Source organism: Schistosoma mansoni, chromosome 3 (genome assembly GCF_000237925.1).
Source record: "Schistosoma mansoni strain Puerto Rico chromosome 3, complete genome".
NCBI lineage: Eukaryota > Metazoa > Platyhelminthes > Trematoda > Strigeidida > Schistosomatidae > Schistosoma > Schistosoma mansoni.
In genome coordinates this window covers 4,814,644-4,840,737 of record NC_031497.1, presented here as the reverse complement: position 1 = coordinate 4,840,737, position 26,094 = coordinate 4,814,644, and the positions used below count along the sequence as shown (strand labels likewise).

The 26,094-nt window shown below is 34.1% G+C and overlaps 1 protein-coding gene across 1 annotated transcript in view; it reads right to left on the bottom strand.

Annotated features, from left to right (window-relative positions):
• The window catches only part of Smp_137800 (hypothetical protein), a gene marked incomplete at both ends in the record, with an annotated part of 17,851 nt that extends 7,468 nt beyond the window's left edge, over positions 1-10,383 (bottom strand). Inside the window, 7 exons of the mRNA XM_018798977.1 lie at positions 917-1,033; positions 1,077-1,206; positions 1,254-1,603; positions 2,532-2,717; positions 3,716-3,869; positions 3,907-4,370; positions 10,371-10,383. Of these exons, the coding sequence (XP_018650812.1) occupies positions 917-1,033; positions 1,077-1,206; positions 1,254-1,603; positions 2,532-2,717; positions 3,716-3,869; positions 3,907-4,370; positions 10,371-10,383 (1,414 nt within the window). The remainder of the gene's footprint in view (positions 1-916; positions 1,034-1,076; positions 1,207-1,253; positions 1,604-2,531; positions 2,718-3,715; positions 3,870-3,906; positions 4,371-10,370) is intronic.
• Positions 10,384-26,094: the final 15,711 nt, after the last annotated feature.

Below are 26,094 nucleotides of genomic sequence, written 5' to 3'. Positions count from 1 at the left end.
AGTTTCCCATTGTTGATATTAAATGTTCTTATATCATATCTTTATACACAATTTTTCCTTTATATATTACTACCATTGAAGTAACTACTTCTATGAATATGGTGTTCATCTTGTTGTGCTAATGAGGTGTGTCAACTTGAACCGATGCATATATGTGCCTGGTTCTGCGTTGTAGTTGACTGACTGAGATATCGAATAACTTGCAGTTATTCAGAACAGGTTTCGGATGCTGGAGGTCTTCAAATGATGTCAGTAGTTTCGAATATATGCACACGAATTGTAAGACACTTTTCTTCACATAATGTAAGTTATTATATCTTTGAACCTGAGCAGCTTTTAATGGGAGGATTGAAGTTGAAAACAAGTATTTATTGTTTAGTGTAGTGAATTATATATATAATCGAATTTTCAATTTATTTCGAAAGACGTAAAAAACTCATATTGATAAACACTGGTTATGATTATCTGTATTCCAGTTGTCAAGTATTTTATTGCAATTTAATTTACATGATTTAATCTTCAAAGCAGAATATCTGTATGGTTGAAAAAGTGCGATTGATCAGCGAATTTCATTTGTCAATTGATGATACGCATTATAGAACATGGGATATGTGTATATTGGTTGAAATTACCACACTCCATTAACATAACAAGATGAAGTTGTCAGGGTGAATCGCAAAGTATAACGGGGTAGTAACAGCATTAGTGGTAATAGAAAGGATTGTGCATCGAAGATACGATTCAAGAACAAATTATAGATTAGTGGAGTGAACAGTTTTATTCCGGATAGGTGGAAAAAATTTAGGGTACAGATACACTCACCTCATCAAATAGTACTATCGAATTGCAATTTAAGTTTAAGCTTTCCGAATCTACAACAATAAGATTGATAAGTAAATGATCACGATCAAGGTACCTTTAGTGGAAGAAGTATTTTTCTTGGATGAAACATTCTTCTTAGGCACTGGTTTGAAGAAATTGGCTGCAGACTTGCGGATCGTTTCTGAATTATTTTTAGTAAGAGATGATGATGCTTAAATATTGTGATTTCTATAAGAAGTAACTAAACAACTTACTTATCATTTGGAATGTACTAAAACTAGTGGACAGATAATCTTTAGCAACATGATGTGATCCAAGTGCAGTATGGAACTGAGATATGATATCTTTACCGGACCGTCTACTTGAAGGATTTAATTCAAATATCTATGAAAATAACAGTATTCATAAATAAAATCAATTATTCAAACTACTTTAAAGCCTAGATCTTTAGCTAGTGCATAAATTAATGCAGATTTGCCTGTTCCATGAGGTCCTACTAACAGGAAAGCCTTGGACTGCCAATTTGCTCGAAGACGTCGTTTGTTAGGATTACCATTATGTTCTTCATCACTTTCAGTTGAATTATCCTCATCTGAGCTGCTGGAGCTAGAAACGTCTATTTGATTTCGGATGTATCCAATGGGTAAATTTAAGGTTGGATTCTCATTAATGTTTTCAACTGAACCAGGAACATGAACGTTATACTTATGGCGTTTATGTGCTGGTGACTTTACAACAAAGTCTTCATCACTAGAATAACGAGGGCTTGATCGAAGCCTTTCTTCGAGAAAGAAGAATAAGGGAGGTGGTCGATATTAAGTAATTTAAAAAGATATGAGTTTCAAAATCGTAACAAGAAGTTATCAATACTAACAACTAGTACTACTGTTGAGTCATAGGTATCTAAAGTAATTTACCTTTTCTATGACTTGATTCATGGAGTTTATATAACCAAATAATGCAATAAGTAGTAATATACTACAAAATAGTCTCACATTATTGGACCATGGAACTACCATAAGCATAAACACCATGAAAAATCATTGAAATCTTCAAGGTTTAACTATTCTAAATAACTCTGTGGTGTTAGATGTGACTACAGTTGCTCGAAATTCGAAACCAATTCTAAACTGTATAATACAATTTTCTCAAAGAATACATAGATATTAAGCAGTGGTACTCAAACGTTGAAGACATTAATATTGTTACTTGACAATAGATTATTATTATGTAATGGACAACTATTTTATTAAGCAATAATATAAATTTCAACTGTATATGTAAGAGCATTTGATCGGTACTATAATAATATTCAAGTAGTTTACTCGACCTAATTTAGTTGTTTGAAGACATTGATACATCTCACAAAAGGATGAGTTATTGAAACAACACTTCTGATTAAAATAAATCCATCAATAATATTCACAATCGTCTCACATATGAAACCAGGTAAAGTTTCTGTCATACTACACTAGACCACTCTTTTAACATGATTTACCCAACCTGGAACTTAGATCCACGAAGTCCATTAAGCTTCAGATGTGAATTAAGAAGTAATCCTACTGAAACTATGAGAACAGCAGTTATACTGAATATACACAAAACCAAGTAGTACGATAGTTGACATATTTAGTGTAATTTAGAAGGGAAAACGTTTATCTGATCACAATCATACTGGCAAGAAACTACATTTAAAATTTAAGACTTACTTTTTGTAGACTTGGTAGTTTTATTCTTACTCAAGGAAGGCTCCATTGAATTTTCTACTTTAGAATTTTTATATTTCCATTTCTTTAACCACATAAGAAGTTTTATTATACTAGGACAAGTGTTTAAAAAGGAAGAGCAACTTGACGGCATGTACTTGTCTACCCACAATAATGACTCATTTGAAGCTAAACATAAAAAAGATATAAACCTGTCAGAGTCTGTTTAAATTCATGTTTGGACTATTATTATTATTTAAACATAAAAATTGGTACAAGGAAGCACTAAATAGATATGCGCAACATAAATCATTCGATTTATGTGAGTCGAGATATTACCTGGGTGCTCAAACCGAAGCAGGTGGTTTTCTTAGGACGCCACACCCCGAGCCTTCGACCTAAAGGTATGGTCCAGATGGGAGTGGATCAACGTAAGGAGATGCAGTCACATGGTAGCCGGTGATCAACAGTTAGTTCATACACCATTTGTTTTCTTAAGATCCTGGAGCCCATGTGCAGCATTAATTTGGGATCAGAGTTTTCCAACTCTCCTAGGTGGATCCTCCATATCCACCAACCCGGCTAAAGAGCAGGACATTCGCTTTTCGTCCTCTCAATTTCGTAAACAACACCCCCGCTGCAGGAGGGCAGTGAGTAGGACTTCCCTGGCAGTGGTTGTATACGCGTGGCCATGTGAGAGCATCTCGAGAGGGGGAGTTGACTCTCCACACCCTCGGCCGTACCAGGGCATTCGGAAGCTTATGTTTGGAAATGTTCTACTTCTCGGAAAATTTGATCAGAGTAAGTTGGAACAAGCATTTAAAGTAGCGATTTCGAAAATTTTAAGTCTTGGGCAGAAAAGCTAATTTGGTCTCTTCAATGTACAATTTCAATGGTCTATTCTAAAGCCTATGCCTAAACTTTTTAAATATATCCACTCATTTCTCACAGAGGTTAGTACATTGTTTTCTTACGCAGTCTAGTTTCCTCGACTGTATCAATTTAACGACGAATACCTATTACTGCTAAAATTACGCAGAAACTTGATCAATAGTTAAAAGCTATAAAAAGAGTTGGAATTCCTTAGACGTATATCACACCGACTGGTATTTCTAGGTTTCATGGACCATGATGACTAATGATTAAGAAGCTGATATTACTAACAAATGATTACAAATTAAGCTTACCTGATGGAATTTGCCTTGACTTAGTGCAGCCAGTGGTGAAAGACTGAAATTTTTGAAAACATTCAAAGATAGGAAAGTTTGGATGATCATCCACAATCTTCCTAAGACATGTATCAGAATCAATAGTTTTCGACAGATAAATATCAGCCATTTCCTAAAATGCTAATACTCATTTATTAATATCATGTTACTTGTTTTGTTTGACTTGGAGATTGACTAAGCCCAGAAAAACAAGACTGCTGCATATTGGGTTCTGAGCAAACTAATGCTTCTGTTATTATATCAGGCACAACAATTAAACTATCTTCAGAACTTCGAGTACATGAAAACTCGACTTTTGGATTACACAAAGGAACTGTGTTTGAAAAATCTTCAGCAATAGCGACTCCAGTATTACAAACATGTTCATTTGCTTTCACATGAAGATCGATGGATTTACTCAGCGATTCGTGGAATTTATTTTGGATATTGGCGTCTGAATTACACCTTTCATCAACACATAAACCATTTTTCAAACTGGTTAAAAATTCAGTATAGCTCATCTTTGTGATATTATTTTCCTGAACATCAATTTTATTCCCTTTAGAATTCAAGGATTGAACAGTGTTGTTGGCAGGATCATGGTTACCAGGTTCAGATTTCATGATTTGAAGGTCTGGAAATGAAACGCACAAATAAAGTATAAATACAGTCTTTATGATATAAAACTATTAGCTTTTCTACTTTAAAAAGATTGTTCGATCAAAGTGTTGTTTACGGTTACTGCAGTAATGTAATTAATGCGGACTATTATGTGATTTGCAACCTCAAGAGGTATCCGGCAAGACTGTCCACAATTTCCATTTTTGTTTAATCGCACTATAAACCTATTGCTGGGAATAATGTCCTTATCGACTGAATTTTCAGGAATTGGTCTCCTTCAAGGAGGTCCGCTTATTGACTTTGAATACGCAGATGATATAGTCCTGCTTGGTGAAGACGCTGATAAAATGCAGTCTTTTGGTAGCACTGAGCAACAATGCCAGGATGTTTGGGGTGCGTTTCTCCTCTTTTAAATGCAAAAAGTGTTTCAATAACTGGTCTACTTTAACACCTGAACTAAGGATAGGGAGTGAAGTAGTCGAACACGTCTACAACTTCACTTATCTTGGAAGTCTGATCAGCCCTAATGGGTTGGTGTCTGCACGGATTCAAAAAGCTCTTTCGGCTTTTGCCAACTTACATTACCTATAGCGAAGACGAGATATCCATCTATCAATGAAAAGACGAGCATACTGCACGGCGGTTCGTTACTTTTTACTATATAACTGCAAAATGTGACTATTAAGAGTAGAAGATACACGCAAGTTACTATTATTTGATCACAGATGTTTTAGAAATATTGCCAGCATCTGCTGGATTCACTGGGTAAGTAATAGTGAGGTTAGACACAGGGTATTAAGGAATGATGACCGATGCATATATGTGCCTGGTCCTAAGTTGTAACTGAATGACTGAATGAATGCCAAGTAGGAAACTGAAAGATTTGTGACTTATTTTACCATACCTACACCCAGGATAACTAAGTACTAACAATGTCGTTATATGACATATAGTTAATCCAACACCTCAAGCTCATTTAGGTACATAGTTTACTCACTAAGAGGACAAGTTTTGGCAAAATAGAAAACCTAGGCAGAGTCCATACAAATGAAGTGATAATATTGTGCAAATGGATAAACAGTGGAGTTAGTGAGTAAATGAACAAGAATACTACCTAACACATCAAGTTCGGTTGAAAAAGTACAGACCATAAACACTTTATTCACCAAACGAACTTCGCCTCACTTTAATAAATGTGAGGGGAAATTAAGGAGCGAGTGTCACTGGTTTTTATTCCGAGCAACACTCTTTAAAGTTTTAAACCACTGATCTTTTTACTGTATTTCACATTTCACAAGGAACTGTTAGGGTCAGCATGTCAAGATTAGGAATGTCAAAGTCAGTAGTATGATTGAAAGCCAGCGTTTAATAAAACTAGTGGGAGCCAGGGTCCATGAATTTAATGGTTAGAACCTAGTGCCACGAATTTCATGGTTAGAAGTTAAGGCTGAGGGGTTTTAGTGTTAAGTTTTAAAAGCTGAAGGGCTAAGAATTAGGGTCTATAGCGAGTACATTACCATGTTCTTTAGCCTACATTATCAATATCAAGTACTTACAATTTGATTGATGAGCTTGAAACTCCTAAGCCTTTGTAATCTTACAGTTTTCGTTTCAGAGCTGTTGCACAAAAGCTGCATTCTGACTATTCATTTACTACTATTCGACCTAAAGGTGTCCCGACTTCACTGTCTTCGGTAAACTACAGTTTACTGACTGAACTAGCGAGAGTTACAAGATAAGCGACTAGCAGCCACCTGACTTACAAAAATTGTTTTCATTCACGATTGATGAAATAAGGTTATTTATGTTATCAACAAGAGGTGATAGTGTTAAGGATGAATGAGCCTCCGTGACCCTTATTTAATTCGATAATGACCTGGTATCCAAACCTTTTTCTTAAAGTAGAACTACGAACACTTCATGTAATCAGTAACATGCTCAATCTGTACACACTGATTTCAGCAATGTTTTATTACACATATCTCTGAAGTCATGTTCTTGTTAGCTAATTGGCCGTAGGTAGGAAAAGTCGAGACAAGATGGCATTTGCGATGGAAATTCAACTCCAGTTATGTGGATATCAATATTAGACTGTTTGAAGGTCGAAAGCTATTGAGAACCGTATTCGTTTGATTTGGATCACATTTTAGGGGATTAAACAACTTTGTGTAGTCAGATCTTTGTCAATTTGCTCGTTGACTAGGTGTTGAACAAGTAACTTAAATTCCACCTGCTCTGAGAAAGACATTTAAGACAAAAAAGCCTTTTAAATGGATACAATATTTATCGATCACACATAAATAGCACGTGAAATTACAAATCAAACCAACCGCCTGACCTTGTCAACCCCGATTAACCAATAGATTATTGACATAAACAAATCACAATGCTCGATAAGCCAGTTATTTATCTCATAAACATAGGAAATACTTTTATGCATGGGCTTAATCAGCTTATTATATGATATCCGAGAATTTTCGTATGTTGTTGCAGTGTTCGATATTTGTGTGACGAGCTTGTATCAAATGATTGATTGGTTTGCACTTGAATCTTCTTATTTCGGCGAGATTTCAGGTTCTTTGTAGTGTCCAACGGAAAGTGGCCTAACCACTCGTGCATATCAGTTCTTGTCAAGTCTATACTTTTGAATGTCTTGGAATGTTAGATGTAGATGGTGTCGAGTGGCGATTGGCTACGATCACCACTACAATAAGATTACTTGCCAGATATCGACTTGGATCCCTCGGTAGGCCAAAAACCAGAAGCCGATTAATGGTTCAAATAAGATATATTTGTTGTCAATCTCATGGTATCGAAAGAATACCGAAATGTGCCAAAGATTACAGGCAAAATGGCAGAGCGTAAGAGCGTTCGCACAAGTAAGATGGACAACGGAAGGAAAAGTGCTTTCGGTGCAGTTAAACAAACTAGTACAGTAAAACGATCACTGGTACCGTTGGTTATAATAATAAATCTTTCCATTACATCAATCGCGTTCTCGTCGCAAAAGTAGATCACTACAGATGTTACACTTTCAGAAGACGCAAACGAGAACACTATTTTAGAAAGCCAACAGTTGGATCTACTGGGAAATTGATGTTTACAGAAAAATACGGCAAATTCTCTCAACGTAATCGCCAAATCCTTCATCTTGGGTGTATATCATTTAATACTTATTCGTACATATTTGACCGAACTGTATTACTACTCCGTAAAGCCCACTCATGCATCATCTTTAAATTTTCTTACAAAGTCTGAATATCATCTCGTTTAATTTTTCTATATAGGAAGGATCCATGGGGTCGTTCATTTACAGAAAACCGCCATTTTGAGGTAAATAATAATAATACTAATTACTTTTGAAGTTGAAAGTCTGGCAGTTTTGCTGCAAGACACGAGGACGTCCGTCAGTTAATACTAAAGTATAACTGAACGACTGGGTCTCATAGAGTACGGCATAGGTTCATCATTCTGTGTTATGCCAGTATGATGATTAGAAATATTCGAAATAATGTGCTAAGAGTTCTCGAAATAGCGCTATTTAAGACAGATAGAGCCAGATGAACACAAATGAGCGTATTATATTTGGAACTCGTAATCAGTGCGCAATTGACCACAAAGGAAATCATCGATCAGTACAAATATCACGAACAGTCTTAGCCGAAAACCGTTTGCGAATTATGAACTCCAGTCGACTTATGATTTATAGCAAACAGCACAAAGTAGACGGCTTATGGATAGTATTGAGTTTTTCAGAACAGTATGTCCGTCCAAAATCAGGTTGACCACAGTTCGTCGATATAGTAGTGTAGGATCTGCCCTTCGTCACACTAAAAACACTTTAGCTCTTAAGAAATGTGAAAGCGCGTCCTATCACACCTTTGTCTACCAATAATCAATTTAGTTCAAGGTTCATTACCAATTATACTTCAGCCAACTACTTCACATTGATATGCATATTTCGTGTTTGGACATTATAGTTCATTATTCATACCTTGATTGTTAGGTTTAGAATACCCATGAAAAATGGGCTTTGGACAGTGTCTTTTCACTCTGGACAAAAGATGGTGTGGTCTACTGAACATCAAATGGTTCATTTTCCTCTAAAAAACTTGTGGTATATTTATTTGGTTTCATTGACTGAATCAGTAAACACGTATAAGAATGTGACGAACTGAGGTTACTAAACTTAACTTTAACTATCCTTATTTAATTGGCAGATTTAATCTTGAACTTACATTACTCAGTTTATAGATGTTTCATATGTATCTTATGTATGATAGAAATTGTCATAAAAAGTACTTTTATTCATAGGTATTTGTGTTTTTCTATTGTTGATATTCAGGACTGAATTCAATCGGTTTTTGTCGGTGTGTGGATGCCTCGAGAGGATGACTCAACACTTTCCCTGAAGGTAGAGGTTTTTGACACATATTTCTATAAAACTTAAACCTTTAAAAATATATACATGTCTGTGATGATTAGAAGTATTTGAAGTATTATATTAACTACAAGTTCCCGAAATAGTGCAATTCACTGTAAGTAGAATCAGATGAGCACAAATGAACGTATTGTATTTGAAGTTCGAAATCAAACGAGCAGTCAAGTACAAAGGAATCATTAGTTCATACAAACAGCACAACGTCATACCAATTCAATAGATTTGTAGTGGCCTACTTTTGCGACGAGAACGCGATTGGTGTAATGGAAAGATTTATTATTATAACCAACGGTACCAGTGATCGTTTTACTGTACTAGTTTGTTTAACTGCACCGAAAGCACTTTTCCTTCCGTTGTCCATCTTACTTGTGCGAACGCTCTTACGCTCTGCCATTTTGCCTGTAATCTTTGGCACATTTCGGTATTCTTTCGATACCATGAGATTGACAACAAATATATCTTATTTGAACCATTAATCGGCTTCTGGTTTTTGGCCTACCGAGGGATCCAAGTCGATATCTGGCACGTAATCTTATTGTAGTGGTGATCGTAGCCAATCGCCACTCGAAGCCATCTACAGATTTCTATTGAATAGAAGTGTATTTGTACTCTTTAGCTTTGTGAATGTGTTAGTGTCCAAAATCAGTGCTAGTATTGAGATCAATTTGAATGACAAGCTCTAATCAGAATGAAATGGATGTTCTATGTACTGTTTTTAGCCTCCATTCAAGAAGATTAAGGAAAGCCTAGTACGGGACTTTTTTCAATTTCTTCCTCACTTACTACCATGTGAAATTCTCTGTGACTAAGTAAACTTCTAAAATTCAGATTTTGATTTTGATCACAATGGAATTTTAATGATTGTTAGTTTACAAGGTTTTCCGGTTTCAGATATTATTTCTTATTGTTTAAATAAGATATCCTGATAATTGTTTCGATTTTAGACTGTTTCCGGATGATGAAAAGATACTATAAAAATCAGTCTGCCTAAGGAGACATTTAACGTTTGTCCTTGTTTTAGATCCGCTTTTGTGATCATACATATGAAACAAAAGAAAATGTTAGTAGATATTTAACAAATATATTATGGTGAAAGACTCTGGACCTTATAATTTGCAATACATATCTTTCATTTTATGTGACCTATAATAATTGTTGTAGACGATATATAATAAGCGTTAGATTAATACCGCCACATGTATTTGATAGTTTGGTATTTCTTAAATTGATCTATAACCAAATATATACGTATAGGATATCAACAGTTTATTATAAGTAACTGAATGCACAGATAGTTTCAGGTTATGTAGACAAAACCAATATTTATGACTTAAATTTAATTTATCTTTTATCAGAAACGTGCAAACTTTTGAATATTATTGGGTTCGAAAACACTATTTAATCTCAAGGCAATATGGCATAAAAATACATTTTCAGCAAAGGAAATACAAGTAATAATTGAAAAGTTAAGACATGGAAATAAGTACCGTTTAGTCAATGACTTGTGGATTTTTAAGTCATACGCGGTGCTTTATTTCAGCAGATTCAAGCGGCAAGAAGCTCAACACTTACTAGAGTTCGCCATGAAATATTTCATTTAAAAAACTTAGTAATCATTCGAGATTTTTTGACTTTTGTCAGATAATGGCATCTATTATCATAATTTTCAACAGTGAGTTTAGCATTCTTAATGATTTTTCTGTCCAAATTATCTGAAAATTGATATAAATAGAGTAGCATTAATGTGATAATTTGGAGTATTTGAATAATAGTACAAACTAGAAACCCTAGAAATAACATAATTTAACCAAGAAGTACTAGATAAGCACCAACGAACATATTGTATTTGGAATTCGAAATCAAGCAGTCAGCAAGTACAAAGGAATCGTTAGTTCATACAAGTACAACAATTAAGTGACTATTTTATTATGCATAATTATAATATCAGAAGACCACAAGAAATGTAAATAAAGTCTGTTTCTTTAAAGAAATCAAGCTACCCTTAATTTCTAGGTTTATGATATAATAAGATAAATATATTTTATCAAAATACAAAAAATGACAGCAACACATATGATTTTGTTGATATGATGGAAGAAAGGGAAGGATTATTAGTAGCTTCTTAACCTTAAATAAAAAGTAACCTATTATCAGAAAATTTCAGACTGAACAGTATAACTGTAGATTAAATTTTCTGATACATAGTTGGTCGGTTAGTGATTCTAATGTGATAAAATCTATCAGACCGAGATTTTGTGTTTTGGTTTCATGAACGAATAATTAGTCTGTGTATTGTAGCTACCACACTATTTTATCGAATTGTCTAGGTTATCGAAGTATTAGTAATTTCCTGACGAAGATCGAGACATATCATTCAGTTTTTTTTGTGTGACGAAACTGATGTAGAGAGCTAGAAATAATATCTGATAAATTAGTTCTTGGTTTTATAGGTTGAATACATATGTTATTTTGATATGTAAGATGTTTCTCTTTGTTGACCAGTTATTCTACATTTTTATACTTGTGCGTTGTGAACCATGTGCCAATAGTTGACTGTTCATGAGAAATCATCAATCATTCACATTAGTTCATATTCATTTAAATGACCTATAATACAATTAACATCCATACAAACCTACAATATTTACTCCGTTACAACAAAATTATCAAAGTCAAGGTGTTGGTTATTGTCCATTGATGACAATGTCTAGAAAAAAGTCAGTCAGAGTCACCAGTCAACAAAACTGTTTAGTAGTATAAAAACACTTCTTAAGGTTACATGATATAGATGATTGATTTGATCATATTATATTCAATCATATGATACCTTTTAAAATAGACTTTATAAATCATGATAATATGTCGAAACAGTTACAATTACTCATAGTATTATCTTAACATAAATGTTTAAAGATTATCATATGATTTATCAGTATTGAAGTAACGTCTAGTTACAATTCGAAGATGGAATTTAATAGTTTTATTAGAATTGCAAAAATAAAACATGACAAGAGAAACAGAGTTAACAATTATTTATATATGACCTTTGTTTCACTTTTAAATATAATTTAAATAATATAGATGCGGGATCGTGGATGCGCACTTCTGAGGAGTTCCACAATAGGACGAAACGGCCGTCAAGCAGTGCTTCCAGATTTTCCATGGTGGTCTAGCTTCAATTGACTCATGATTTCAACTATGTATAATATAGATGTGTTTTCTTTTGAAGTAGATGCTTAAATCATTTCAGAAGTAATTATTAATGCAAAGTTCGAGCATTTGGGGTTGACAGAGACCATAAGGATAGTTTGAGAAGTTTCTAATTTTCATAGTTCTTAAATCATGAACTGATCTTAGCTGGACCCCCATTCGGAACAGGTATACTGTGGACAGTTGTTTCGTCTTATTATGGGACTTCCTAACCGTGTGGACCCATGACTACATTCCTAGGATCAAACTCAGGACCTTAAGTCTTAAGAGTAAACGCCCAATATCTAGACCATCAGACTGGCATCCAGCGGTGTTAGTGCCCAACTTCAATCAATTCGCAATATTGCTCGATTATCGTCTGTTGCCTGTGGGGAATAACTGTCTCACATTGTAGATGGTTGAACTCAACGGATCACGGCTTCTCACTAAAACTCTAGAAACTGCTTCTGAACGCTAGTCACTAGTGACCACATGAATGGAAATTACAGCCAAGTAATTAAACATAAATAGGTACTGAGGACTGAAGGAGGTGTGTAGTTCAAAATATGTATAGGAGTAAACTGTAAGCGCAGTTATTGCACTGTTCAAAAAGTGAATATTCAGTAAAATTTTAATAATTTTAATAGTTGAGATCATGAGTCATTTTAATTTAAATCACTATGGAAAACCTGAAAGCACTGGACGGTAGTTTCGTCCTATTGTAAGACTTATCAGCAATGCGCCTCGTAAGATTAGTCACGCGTGCAAGCGCTTAACCATTAGACCATTGATCTAGCCGGCATACAACGGTCTTAATGTCTAACTTCAACCGATCCACGAAATTGAGCGACACATTCATCATTGTCATCAGTGAGTTACTATCTCATAACAGACCTGGTTGAACTCCACTGGTCAATGCTTCTCACTATAACTCCAGGAAATACCTCTTGAAGCCAGTCACTAGTGGGTACATGTTGATTAATATCAGAAGAGATTTCTTGTGAATATTATAGTAATTTTAATAGTTGAGGTCATGAGTCAACTGAAGCTAGACCACCATGGAAAACCTGGAAGTACTGGAGTATTCAAGATGTCTGTTGAACAGATTTTGCTCAATTTAAATTTCACAGAAAAACCAAACATCTTGAAAATGAAACATGGACAAGATCCAATAAATCAAAAAATCACTTGCGACAATTTTAAGTATAGACAGCAATGAAAAAAACATGACTTCTCTTTAGAGGTATTCTTCGATGAATGATAGAAGAAAATGGATCTGACAATCTTCTCAGGAATTGTTATTGATATGGATTTTTCTGAATGATCCATTTTCCAACCTTACCAATACTTTAAAAAAGTCATTTTCGTAGAATACACTGAAAGTTTTAGAAATTAATATGTAATGACTTCCACATTATCACGATTTTTAACACTAGATAACTTGGACTGACTACTTTCCCCCATGAATTGTATGATGTGGGCAGAAACACAAAAACGATAGATGTGTGCTTATTTGGCTCCAAAAATACAGATTTTAATACGATCGATTTACACTGATCAATAGTCAGATTTATAGATATTAAACTGAATAATACTTGACACTGATAAATCAATAACACATCATATAAGTTTTTCTATGTCAGTCTCACTGTGATCATACCACAGACTATAGTGCAAAGTCGTGCATGGAGGACAGCTGATAGATGCATTCCAAGTAAGGAACGGAGCCAGACAAGGCTGCTTAGTCTCTCCTTTTCTCTTAGTTCTGGTGGTCAACTGGATTATGAAGACTTTGACATCTGAGGAAAGCATGGAATACAATGGACATCTCAGAATCAATTTGACGATTTGGACTTCGCAAAAGACCTGGCCCTTCCATCACATACACACGAACAGATGCAGATGAAGATAACTAATGTAGCAGCAGTCTCTGTAGCAGTAGGCCTCAACATACACAGAGGAAAGAGCAAGATACTCAAATACAACACAGCGAGTACCAACCCAATCACATTTGATGGAGAAACTCTGGAAGATGTGGAATCCTTCACGTACCTGAGCAGCAACATCGATGGACAAGGAGGATCTGATGCAGATATAAAGGCAGGGATTGGCAAAGTAAGGACATCATTCCTACAGTTGAAGTACACATAGAACTCAAAATAACTGTCAACCAATATCATAGTCAGAATCTTCATTACTAACGTCAAGACAGTTCTATTGTATGGAGCTGGAACGTGGAGAACTACCACAACCATCGTCAAAAATGTGCAAGTATTTATAAACAGTTGTTTACACAAGATACTCAACATCCATTGGCCGGATACGATCAGCAACAGCCTATTGTGGGAGAGAACAAAGCAGATGAGGAGTAAATAAAATGAATAGAATGTACATTACGGAAATCACCAAACTGTATCACGAGGCAAGTGCTAACTTTGAACCCTGAAGGGAAACGGAAAATTGGAAGGCTGAAGAACACATTACGTCGGTAATTGGAAGCAGACATGAAAAGGATGAATAGCAACTGGAAAGAACTAACAAGGATTGCTCAGAACAGGGTCGGATGAAGAATGCTGGTGGGCCGCCTATGCTTCTTCATCAGGGGTACCAGGAGTGAGAAAGTAATAAAGTCACTGTAATCAGTAGATTCCTTGCTCATTATATTAATGATAATCATATAAATGTGTGTGAAAACTGCACAATTATTCTTATTCATGTAATTTAATAGTTGAATTCATGACTCATTTAAAGCTGGACCACCATGGAAAACCTGGCAATACTGGACGGATGCTTCGTCCCAGTATGGGACTCCTCAGCAATGTGAATTCACGACCGTGCTCATGGGATACGAACCTTGGACCTATCAGTCTCGTCTAACCTCTAGACCACTTAGCTGGCATCCAACGGTGATACTGTCTAACTTCAACCAATCATGTCTCGATTACATTTATCTCCAATATACATATACCATTCAAATAACGATTATTCTAAACATGAAGAATACATTAGTTTTTATTCATATCAAATCACAAGAACGTTTTTATCCATTTCTTCCAGATCTTCAATGGTGGTCTAGCTTAGATCAACTGATGAATTCAACTGTTAAAAATATATCCAGCAGTCAATTTCTTCATTTAACTTGGCAAACTTTTACTGATTTGTAATGAACATAAATTTATATTATTCCTACTTTCTTTTTCATGCTTCCTTGTGTAAATATTTAAGATTAAGGAATTTCTACAAACCAGGTGAAAAGTGAAGTGAAATGTTTGTTTAATTTTATATACTATAAAGCTGAATTATGTAGATTATCATAAGATCTAATTAGGTTTTCTTTTCTACTTTCTAAATTTCCTCAGTCAGATTTTATTTGACAAAAAAATACTTAGTCACTATTAACTATTACATAGTTAGCAAAGATGGATAGTGGCTAGCAGTGGAATCCAAGACGCGCGTTTCGTCCTATTCGGGACTCGTCAGCTGGATGTACATGCATTTCAGAGTTGATGTTCACTCTGGGACTCGAACCCAGTAGCTTTCGCTTCAAACGCCATCGCGTTATCCACTCGGTCACTGAGTCCTGATAGCTACTACTTGCTTGCGCAATGGGGTGAACAAACAATACTGAGTAAATATATTACATAGTTAGTTTTTACAAGTAAATATTACTAAGTGAATGATCCATGACTTTCATCACATTTCTCCTTCTTTGAAAGCAGCTATAGATTATATACATGAAAGACCCAACTTTATCAACAGTTAGATATTAAAATAAATGATTAATGAGGATTTATAGAGATTGTAAGAATTTTAACAGTTCAATTCATTAGTTAATCTAAACTAGACCACCACTGGAAAACTGGAAACAATGGACGGCCGTTTCATCCTCGTATGGGACTACTAAGCAGTGTGCATCCATGATCTCATACGCCGGACTCGAGCCCATAACGTCCAGTCTCGAACGCGAATGCTCAACCTCTAGACAAATGAGATTGTATCCAACTGTTATTCATCAGAAGCTTCACAGACATTTGCTGAAATTTTCCGGTTACAACAATAGCTTAAATTCCATATAATCTTTCCCATTTACAAACGTGAATAAAGCAAGAACAACGTTGGTAACGGGATAAAATGATAGAATTTATATGGCGGATTCCCTTTAATTGCTTGCAAACTAGAAACAATAGTATTAACCTTTTTTCTATGACCTCAATTATAATTTCCCGTTTTTAACTACTTATTTCAGCCTTGTTCAGCCCATAAATTTTATTTTATTGTTAAAGTGTAACACTAACTATGGTGTTAATCTTCTCTTTCTAACAATTCTGTTTTCATGATCTTTTAAGTTTTCACCACTAGAATATTTATAAACTCAAACTATAAATACACAACCATACGGGTAACTTTCTTCATTCTTTTACAACTGTTGTTTATCAATGATCAACATCTATATATAATGAAGGAATTTCTTACTTAAAGTATATGAACAGTATTTTTAAATTAACCTATTGAGTCATTAAAAAAGAATCAAGATATTTCAGTGGAGAAAACTTTACTTTCAACAATATCATTTTCTTAACCTGTACAATAGTTATCTACAAGTATTTTTGCAATCGATGCTCTATAATAAAATAGGCAAGTATTACGCCATTAAGAAAGATCCACCAAATACAGTCAAACTTTTTCAATTAATAAACATAATAGCTTATAACAAACAGAAAGATGTTACATTATTGACTTAAATAATAAAGGATTTTCAAAAGGAGGGTTTTGTGGAGATTTGAAAAATTTTATATAGTTGGGATCATTAGTCATTTGAAGCTAGACCACCAGGGAAACCCTGGAAGCACTGGACGGCAGTCTCGTCCTATTGTGGGACTCCTCAGCAGTGCGTATCCATGATCCTGCCTCGCGAGATTCGAACCCAGGACCTACCAGTCTCGCGCCAGAGCACTTAATCGATAGACCGATATGCTCACTAGAAACTGGCTCCATAAGGTGTTTCCTGGAGTTCTAGGGAGAAGCAGTAACCAGTGGAGTTCAACCACGTCTGTTGTGAGATAGTAACTCACTGAAGACAATGGTGAATGGTTGCTCAATTTCGTGGATTGGTTGAAGTTAGACATTAACACTGTTGGATGCCGGCTCAGTGATATATCGGTTAAGTGCTCTGGTGCGAGACTGGTTGGTCCTGAGTTCGAATCTCGCGAGGTGGGATCGTGAATATGCACTGCTGAGGAGTCCCACAATAGGACGAGACTGCCGTCCAGTGCTTTCAGGTTTTCCCTGGTGGTCTAGCTTCAAATGACTCATGATCTCAATTATATGATAAAGGATTATCAAAATGTTAATGTAACGAATGATTATTACAATTAGTCTACACTTTAAATGTTTTATATTGTTTGTTTTAATCTATTATAATCATATCATAAATAATTCTATACATCAAATATTAAATTCTTAATTCTTATTTCTCAAGTTGTACTAAACTTTTTCTATCTCTTATAGCTTTAATTATCACTAATTATCTATGCTGAATTACTTCATTTTCATATACAAGATAAATATATGGTCATACTTTTCGAAGTGTATCACAAATATACATTCCTTTCTTTTCAGAACAAAATCGTTATTATTTTCCAAATAATAAAATACTGAAGGTGGAGTGAACATCAACTCTGAGATGTAGGTACATCCAGCTGATGAGTCCCAAATAGGACGAAACGCGCGTCCTGGATTCCACTGCTAGCCACTATCCATCTTTTCTTATAAAGCTTGTGACTTCGGGCAATATCGAGACAGTCCGCACAGGATGCACATATGCCAACAAGAGACTAATCAATTGCAGTCCTAGATAACAATTGGAAGATACAAGTAAACAACACCATGTGAATTTAATAAAATACTAGTTTCTTTTAATTAAACAGTTTCTATAGATTATTAATTACCAAAAATTTGGTTTATATTCATTACAGTTTGAAATTAGTAAAATAGGAAAGTTGAACTATTAAAAAAAATAGTTATGACGCAAATCTAGAAGGTATTGTTATAGTCATATAAAATGCTATAAGAATGTTTAATATGCTTAAATACTTTCTTAACGTGAGAAAATTCAGATACGAATTTAAAAGAATGAGTACATCATTTACTCTAATGCTTATAGTACTTCACTATATTGAAACAGATATATTGTAAATGGCTATGATTATGCTATGTTTGAAGAGATTACGATATCATCTAGAGTCGGCGAACGGAACGATGGATCAGCAACAAAACAACAGGACAAGCTAAGCTAATAAGTGCGCCCCAGCCCTGCTAACTAGAAGGAGAAAACCAGATTCAGCCAAAGAAAAAGTATATTCCACATGCAGTCAGAAGCATGAACCAACAAGCACACAACTGAAGTGTGTATATACAGTAAAAAAAGTGTCCTTGGGAAATGTCACAAAATAGTGTTCTAAAAAGGACAACGAACCAATGATAATTAAGGTCCTTCTAAATGGGAAATACAACGTAAAGGTAAAAGTGGGCACCTTTGGCGCAAAAATGAGAAATACAAATTTTCGAAGTTAAATTACAAAAATATGACATTTACCAAGTGATTTCCGGGGATCTAGCATCCCCAACAGACTAAAATAGGTTCAACTAATGATATTTACAAAGCTATTCATTATGAGTAATTGGTTTTAAATCCAACGAAATAAATAGACAAAAAGGTTCAGAATTATTGTCCACAAAGTTTCGGGTAGCTGATTATAATCTTTCTTTTAAGAATAAAATCAAATATTTTACGTCAGTACTGTACAGAAAATTAGTATCAACAAAGTCTACTACTCAGCATAAAAAGAAATAGCAGAGAAAAAGAGTTAAATGAATAACTGTTACCACTGTCTTTTGCACTATGTTTATTACACTGTGATTTATGTTAGCTAAAGTTACATAATCATTGGATACAGATGAAGTGTTCTTTGGACTTTTAAAGACTCTTTTACGACCAGAATAATTCTATAACGGGTAGTCAATGTGCCAATCAGTAATTCACTCTACATTAGATTATAGCTGTTACACTAAGAATATGAAAATACAATATAAGGATAGATCTAAGGTATTTGACTATAAATGATTTCGAAACATTTTTGTGCCTAGTATAATAATCACTTCTGTAATTTTGATATCTGCAGCAGATTGTCATATAATGATAGTAAATTGATTAACATGTCCGTACACCTTTATCAATTAAGATGGCAAGTCGTCGGTTTATGAAGCCAATAAGCGGATGGGGTTGTGTCAAGGGAGATACGGAACAATAATTTCGAACTATGACTGAAAACCTTGGGTAGTATGAATTAAAACTGTTTTTAATTATATAAATAATTACTTTTACTTTTTAATTAGAAAGCCTTATCTGAAACTGAATTTTGTAATTGAATCAGTTAATTATGGACTATTTTGTTCTATAGTTTTATTATCAACAATTTACAGATCTCATTCTCATCTAATTCCACTATTTCCTAGTCGATTTATCAGGTGAAGCGCTCGCGCACGAGACTGATAGGTCCTGGGTTCGAATCTCGCAAGACGGGATGGTGGATGCGCACTGTTGAGGAGTCCCACAATAGGACGAGTTGGCCGTCAAGCAGTGCTTCCAGGTTTTCTATGGTAGTCTAGCTTCAAATGACTCATGATTTCAACTATAAAATTTATCAAGTAATAGAAGAAATTCACACTGAATATATTCTGTAATTTTAATTTACTTGTGATAACTTTGAAAAAATAACACAGTGATCACACTGATGATTTCATTGGAAATATAATCATTTTGTAATCTTGTATATTTTAAATTCAAAGACTGTTTGCTGTTATTTTACTACAATCTTTGACAGGTTAATTGTTCATAACTTCAACGATTTGCTGGGAAAAACAACTTTTATTCGAACATAAACCATAAACTGGTGAAATATTTTTAATCAAAAAAGGACTGTAATTGATCAGTCTCTTATCGACATATGTGAATCCTGCGTGGATTGCCTCGATATTGTCTTAATTCACAAGCATTATAAGTAAAGATGGATGGTAGCTAGCTCAGTAGGATAGAGTTCGAAGCGAATGGTACTGGTCTCGAGTCCCGGGTTGAATATTAACTCTTAGATACAAATACATCTAGCTGACGAGTCCTTAATAGGACGAACCACACCTCCTGAATCTTACTGCTAACCAACATCCATATTTTCTCATAAGAATTATTCAATTTTGAATGTTCAGCATTCGAATTGAATGTCAATGAATCAAGTAAATAAATGATAAAAGAAAATAAATCAGATTGATCCAGTAATCATAAAGGAAATTAGAAAAACGGAGTATCGTAATTAATTTTTTTATATGTAATTTAATAACATGAGTGATTAGTATAAGAAGTTAGTAGATTTTTCAATTTGTTATATACATTATAAAATGAATGGTTTTTAACCTTTTAATTGAACATCAACAGTAAGAGTTGATTGGAGTTAAAAATATAAGATGTGATATAGTAACTTATAGCAACTTACAATCAATTACGATTATGATTGATTTTGGTTAAGCTCTTTTATTAACTTACTTAACAGACAATGTTATCAGAATAGTAAAAATTCGTCTATTTTTTTGTACTATCGTCATCACTACAATATCTGTATAAACGTTTACTCTTGATCACATGACATCTTACGCACATATCTTTTTAGCTAAAATGCTGACAGATTAAATATCGCTCGATGAGCATTCTCTTCATCATGTATGTAAGTACGCAATCCTATTGTTAGCCTTTGCTTTCTCTCTCTGTGTCCTTATTCGATTTGACTATAAATTTGCCTCTGTTTTTGTTCTCTCTCACACACACATTCGCCTCTCTGCTTCAAATTCACTCGATGTGCTTATAGCTTTGTTATTTGTGCTATATGCTAGTAAACTGTAGTCGCCGATTCTTATTGCTTTCTGATATCAAGCACTGTTGGAATATATATAATAACGGTCATCAATATGATTGATTAACAAAGCCAAGTCACTACAAACTCATTGGCCTAAATGTAGCATACTAGTTACGAAACCCGAAAGTTTTAATGTTAATCGATGCCAAAGTTTTAGTTCGAAAAGACTGAAAAGTCTTATACTAGAACGAAAGAATAAGATGTGAGATAAAATTCACGAGTTTTGTGGTAAGCAGTTGAGGTTAGAAAACTATTACTCTGTGAATTCCATTATATCTGTTTTATCCCTTCCAGTCAAAAAGTTTCAGATTACCTTTATTTAAATAAAGCCTATAACTTACCAATTATTAACAGTTGTCTACGCAAGATACTTCCGATCCGTTGGCCAGACACTGTCAGCAACATTCTACAGTGCGAGAGAACAAACCTGATTCCAGTGGAGGAAGAAATCAGGAAGAAGCGCTGGAAGTGGATTGGGCACACTTTGAGGAAATCATCCAACTGTGTCACAAGGTAAGCCCTCACATGGAATTCTGAAGGTCAAGGGAGAAGAGGAAGACCACAGAACACATTACGCCGGGAAATGGAGACAGACATGAGAAAAATAAACAGAAGTTGGATAGAATTAGAAAGGAAGGTCCAGAACGGAGTGGGTTCCAGAATGCTGGTCGGCGGCCTATGCTCCACTGGGAGTAAAAGGTGTAAGTAGGTAAGTAAGTATAACTTACCGAATAATTTGATGAAATTAAGACAAAATTATCATTCAATGTTCATTAGGTTTTACATGCTCATAATGAAAACATCTTTCATGAAGTCATATTAATTCAATGTTTGTAACTTCTGACAATACTTTCATGTCTCAACTACATAAATCAAGGTGTGTGCTTTTTTCATACAGATTTTCACTTGTTTGTCCTTAAATAAGGAAAAATTGTTTAGTTAATTATCCAGAATATAGTTCAATGAACCTAATTTAGTTAATCAACTTATAAATCAACTATAAACTGTATTAAATATTCGATTATTCAATACAAACATATTGAACTATATTTATATTATGAATAGAAAATATGGAGAGAAAAAACCCAGTAGTCTTTATACTCTGTCCTACTTTATGATAAAGAGAAATAAAGAAAGAAACTTGAGAAAGTGTCAAACCGTTAGATTTGTTTCATTTTCTTGATATTCCTATAGTTTCTTTCATATCTATACTAAACCATTTACGTTAAAATGATCATCATTGTAGATTGACATTAAGTGAAGAACTATAGGAAACCAATGAGAACACTGATTATGTTATGACCTTAACGCCGGTTCAATATCACGTGATTTATTCAGGAATCGAAATACGACTTATACAAGCTTAGTATTGTGATAAACCAATGACATTCAACCGATATGAACAGCCTACCGTCCTTATTGATCCTCCATTCAGCTAGCCCTACCACTTGAGTCCAGAACACCAATAACAGCTTCCACTCTGAGAATCATTCATTTCAAACATACTTGCTTTATGTACCAGTCAAACAAACCTTATCACACCATCAAATAGGAAATAACATTTATACAAGATCAAGTGAAAAGATGGTTGTGAACATGGGAGACTGTAACTTATATACTAGACATAACTTGAGAACATTAAATCTCATAATAATAGTCTATAAGTCAAAATGAAGCTTATAATAAGATGAATATAGATATACATAATCTAGTTACTGAACAGTTATACAATAGGAATATGTATGTAATATTAGTCCATTGATAGTTCTCAAACGTTATCTGTAATTTAATCTTCACTGGGACATAACAGATCAGTTGTTTCCTTCTTTGTTTAAAGTTTCTAATAACTGTACCATTATGGGATAAATTAATAGTTACGATTTACAGGACTTATAGTGAACATGATATAATCTATTCAGCAAGCCAAAGTGCATTGATTCGATTATTTTTTAGTTTTGATTAGTTCACAATACAATCTAAGTAGTATAGAATACTGTTGGTAAACATTTTCTTCAATTTCAAGTGGGAAAAATTCAAAAGTCAGAAATTTAGATGGCTTATACTCTTTGATAGATGGAGATATACTCTAGTGATGAATGATAATAACTAAAAGTTTTCTGCTAGTTACTTAAATCCATCTGATGTCAGACAAAGTTCACAGTGATCATGAATCATTTGATTCACTTGTCACACTGTAAAACTTGATCGATAAAAATTTGTTCACTAAAGAGGGACAGACGACTTGATTTATACCCTTTAATAGATCAATGTAGTTTATTTGTATGTTTATTTCACCTTCTAGGTCACATTTCATTTTCGAAAATATTTAAATCAGTCAATTACTCAATGCACAATGGTGATTCAATAAATTTATCAAGGAGTAAAGTAGTTTAAAAATGTGCATTAATTTTATTTTTTCAAGAAACCTAAATATTTTTCACTATACAAATCACTCCAAGCTCATATAACACTATCAATGGGAGTATTCAAATTATTTCGAGTTATTTTTATGGTTGAATTCATGAGTCAGTTGAAGCTAAACCACCATGGAAAACGTGGAAGCACTGCTTCACAGCCGTTCCGTCCCATTGTTGGACTCCTCAACAGTGCGCATCCACCATCCCGCCTCGCGAGATTCAAACCCAGGACCTATCAGTCTCGCGCACGAGCACTTAACCTCTAGACTGCTGATTAGGCCGGCATCCATCGGTGTTAATGTGTAACTTCAACCAATCCACGAAATTGAGCAACCATTCACCATTGTCTTCAGTGAGTTACTATCTCACAACAGACCTGGTTGAACTCCACTGATCACTGCTTCTCACTAGAACTTCAGGAAACACCTCATGGAGCCAGTCACTAGTGATCATATGATTATTATCAGAAGGGGTTTTGTGAAAATTTTAGTAATTTTATATTTTGGATTCAATATTTTAAGTTAGTGTAATTAATCATGTCACAGTGAACTAGCTACATTGAAAGCCTTTATATTAAATATTATTTTATGAAATACTAAAAGGAATTAAACTGTTAAGTTTTACAGAATAGGGTTCTTGTGACTTTAATTTTCAAAATATTGTTCCAATATTGTGATTTATAGCATATTCATACCCTATTGAAGACTGACCTGGTGAATATATGATGTAAATTAACTCTGGGAAGTGATTAATTTAATAAAGTAATTTAATAGAGTATATAGAATTGTTTAAAGCGTTAGCTAAAACTGAACTTTTAACTAAAGGTCACAGAGATGACCTATTTTTTTCTAAACTAGTCATTGTTTTCTAGCTTTTCACCTTTGTCGGCAAATATTAGATACCATATGACTAAATCAAAAGTGTTTTTAAGAACTTTGACTAGTGATTATAATGAAAATGATTGAAAATAGATGATTTTGTTTGGTTTCTAAAGAAAAGTCAATATTGCTTCCAAATGATAAAGTGGTTGTATCTGATCATTTAGTAAAGTTGTATTCATGAAAGGCGATGATTGGATAAATATCTACAATAATATATTAACTTTCGTAAGCATGTTACCCATCATAAGGCATTGTCCACCTACCAGAAATCTCCAACCGACTGTCATGGCCGCTCCTTTTTCCAAACATTTTATAACACCTGTATTATTCGTTGCTGTGGTTATCAGAAGGAGCATTGGCCTTATAGCTTTTGAAGGATCTCGGCTTTCACCATAATGTATTACGACTCTTTGATATGGAGATTCCTCAACTTGCAAGGTAGATTTTAAGTGGTTTAAGTGATTCTCCTGGTTAACGTTTTTCTAACAAGGTTCTTTTTATGGAATGTGGTTCTTAAACCCTCCTTCAACCCTATTCTTTTATCTGGGATTAGGATTGACAGTAACTTAAGAAGGTGTCTAGGTGGAGTTAATCACACACTTAGAAGAGTGAAAGAAAAGCAATAACGTTGAAATTAATTTACAGAATAAAAGAAAATAGTATTGAATAACAAAATACTAGCTAGCTGTCGGATTGGATATTTGATTCTGTTCCTTTTTTAGTTTATCAGCTGTTCAAACATTTAGAGGTAATGGAAACCAATATAATTAAGCGCTTTAATTGCTATATTCTCCATTCATGACTAAATACATAAAGTATATTTTACAATCTAATTTTTATTTATCATAGTTGAAAGCGTGAGTCAATTCAAGCTAGACCACCATGGAAAACCTGGAAACACTGGATGGCCGTTTCGTCCTATTATGGGACTCCTCAGCAGTGCGCACCCACGAACCCGCTCTCGCGAGATTAGAACCCAGGACCTACCAGTCTCGAGCCGAAGCCCTTAACCGATAGACCACTGAGTTGGCATCCAACGGTGTTAATGTCTAACTTCAACTGATCCACGATTTTTGAGCAACCATTCACCAATTGTCTTCAGTGAGTTGATATCTCACAACAGACGTGGTTTGAACTCCACTGGTCACTGCTTCAATTGACTCACGCTTTCAACTATGATAAATACTAAATCTCCACAAAACCCCTTCTGATAATATTAATTATATACTTTTCTCACTTTAACATTTCACTCCATTTTACTTAGTTATTCTTCCCTAAGAAACAAAGTGATATATGATATGAACATATGCCTATGAAATAATTAAATAGAATAGATTTATAATATATATATTGCATAATTAATTAGAAAGTATCTAAGTATAAATGGATAGAAGGTAGTATATGTATATATATGATATTGTAAATGATCAAAAGTCATATGATAAAGAGAAATTATTTTCAGAGTTTATTTTTTTTTGTTTTTGATCAAATCAAACCACATGATATGAACATGTGACTGTTATGCATAGATACTTGCCTACCATATAGATTATGTTTGTTTTACCTATATGTTAATTAAATAAACGTTAGTAAATAGACTGTTGCTGATACACCTTAAAAAGTTTTTTTTTTGTTTTTTTTTTAAAAAAAAGAAGGAAAGGATACGTAAGGATACTCAGGATTTATTTTTACATTTACTGGCTACTAACTTTATGTTAAGTAAATTTTTCGATTTTTTTCAATAATGTTAAAATGTTTTCCTATATATTCATAAAATTAATCAATAATCTTATTTAAAGAGGTTAATTATACAGCAAACTAATTGTTACTTATCATTTAAAGAGGT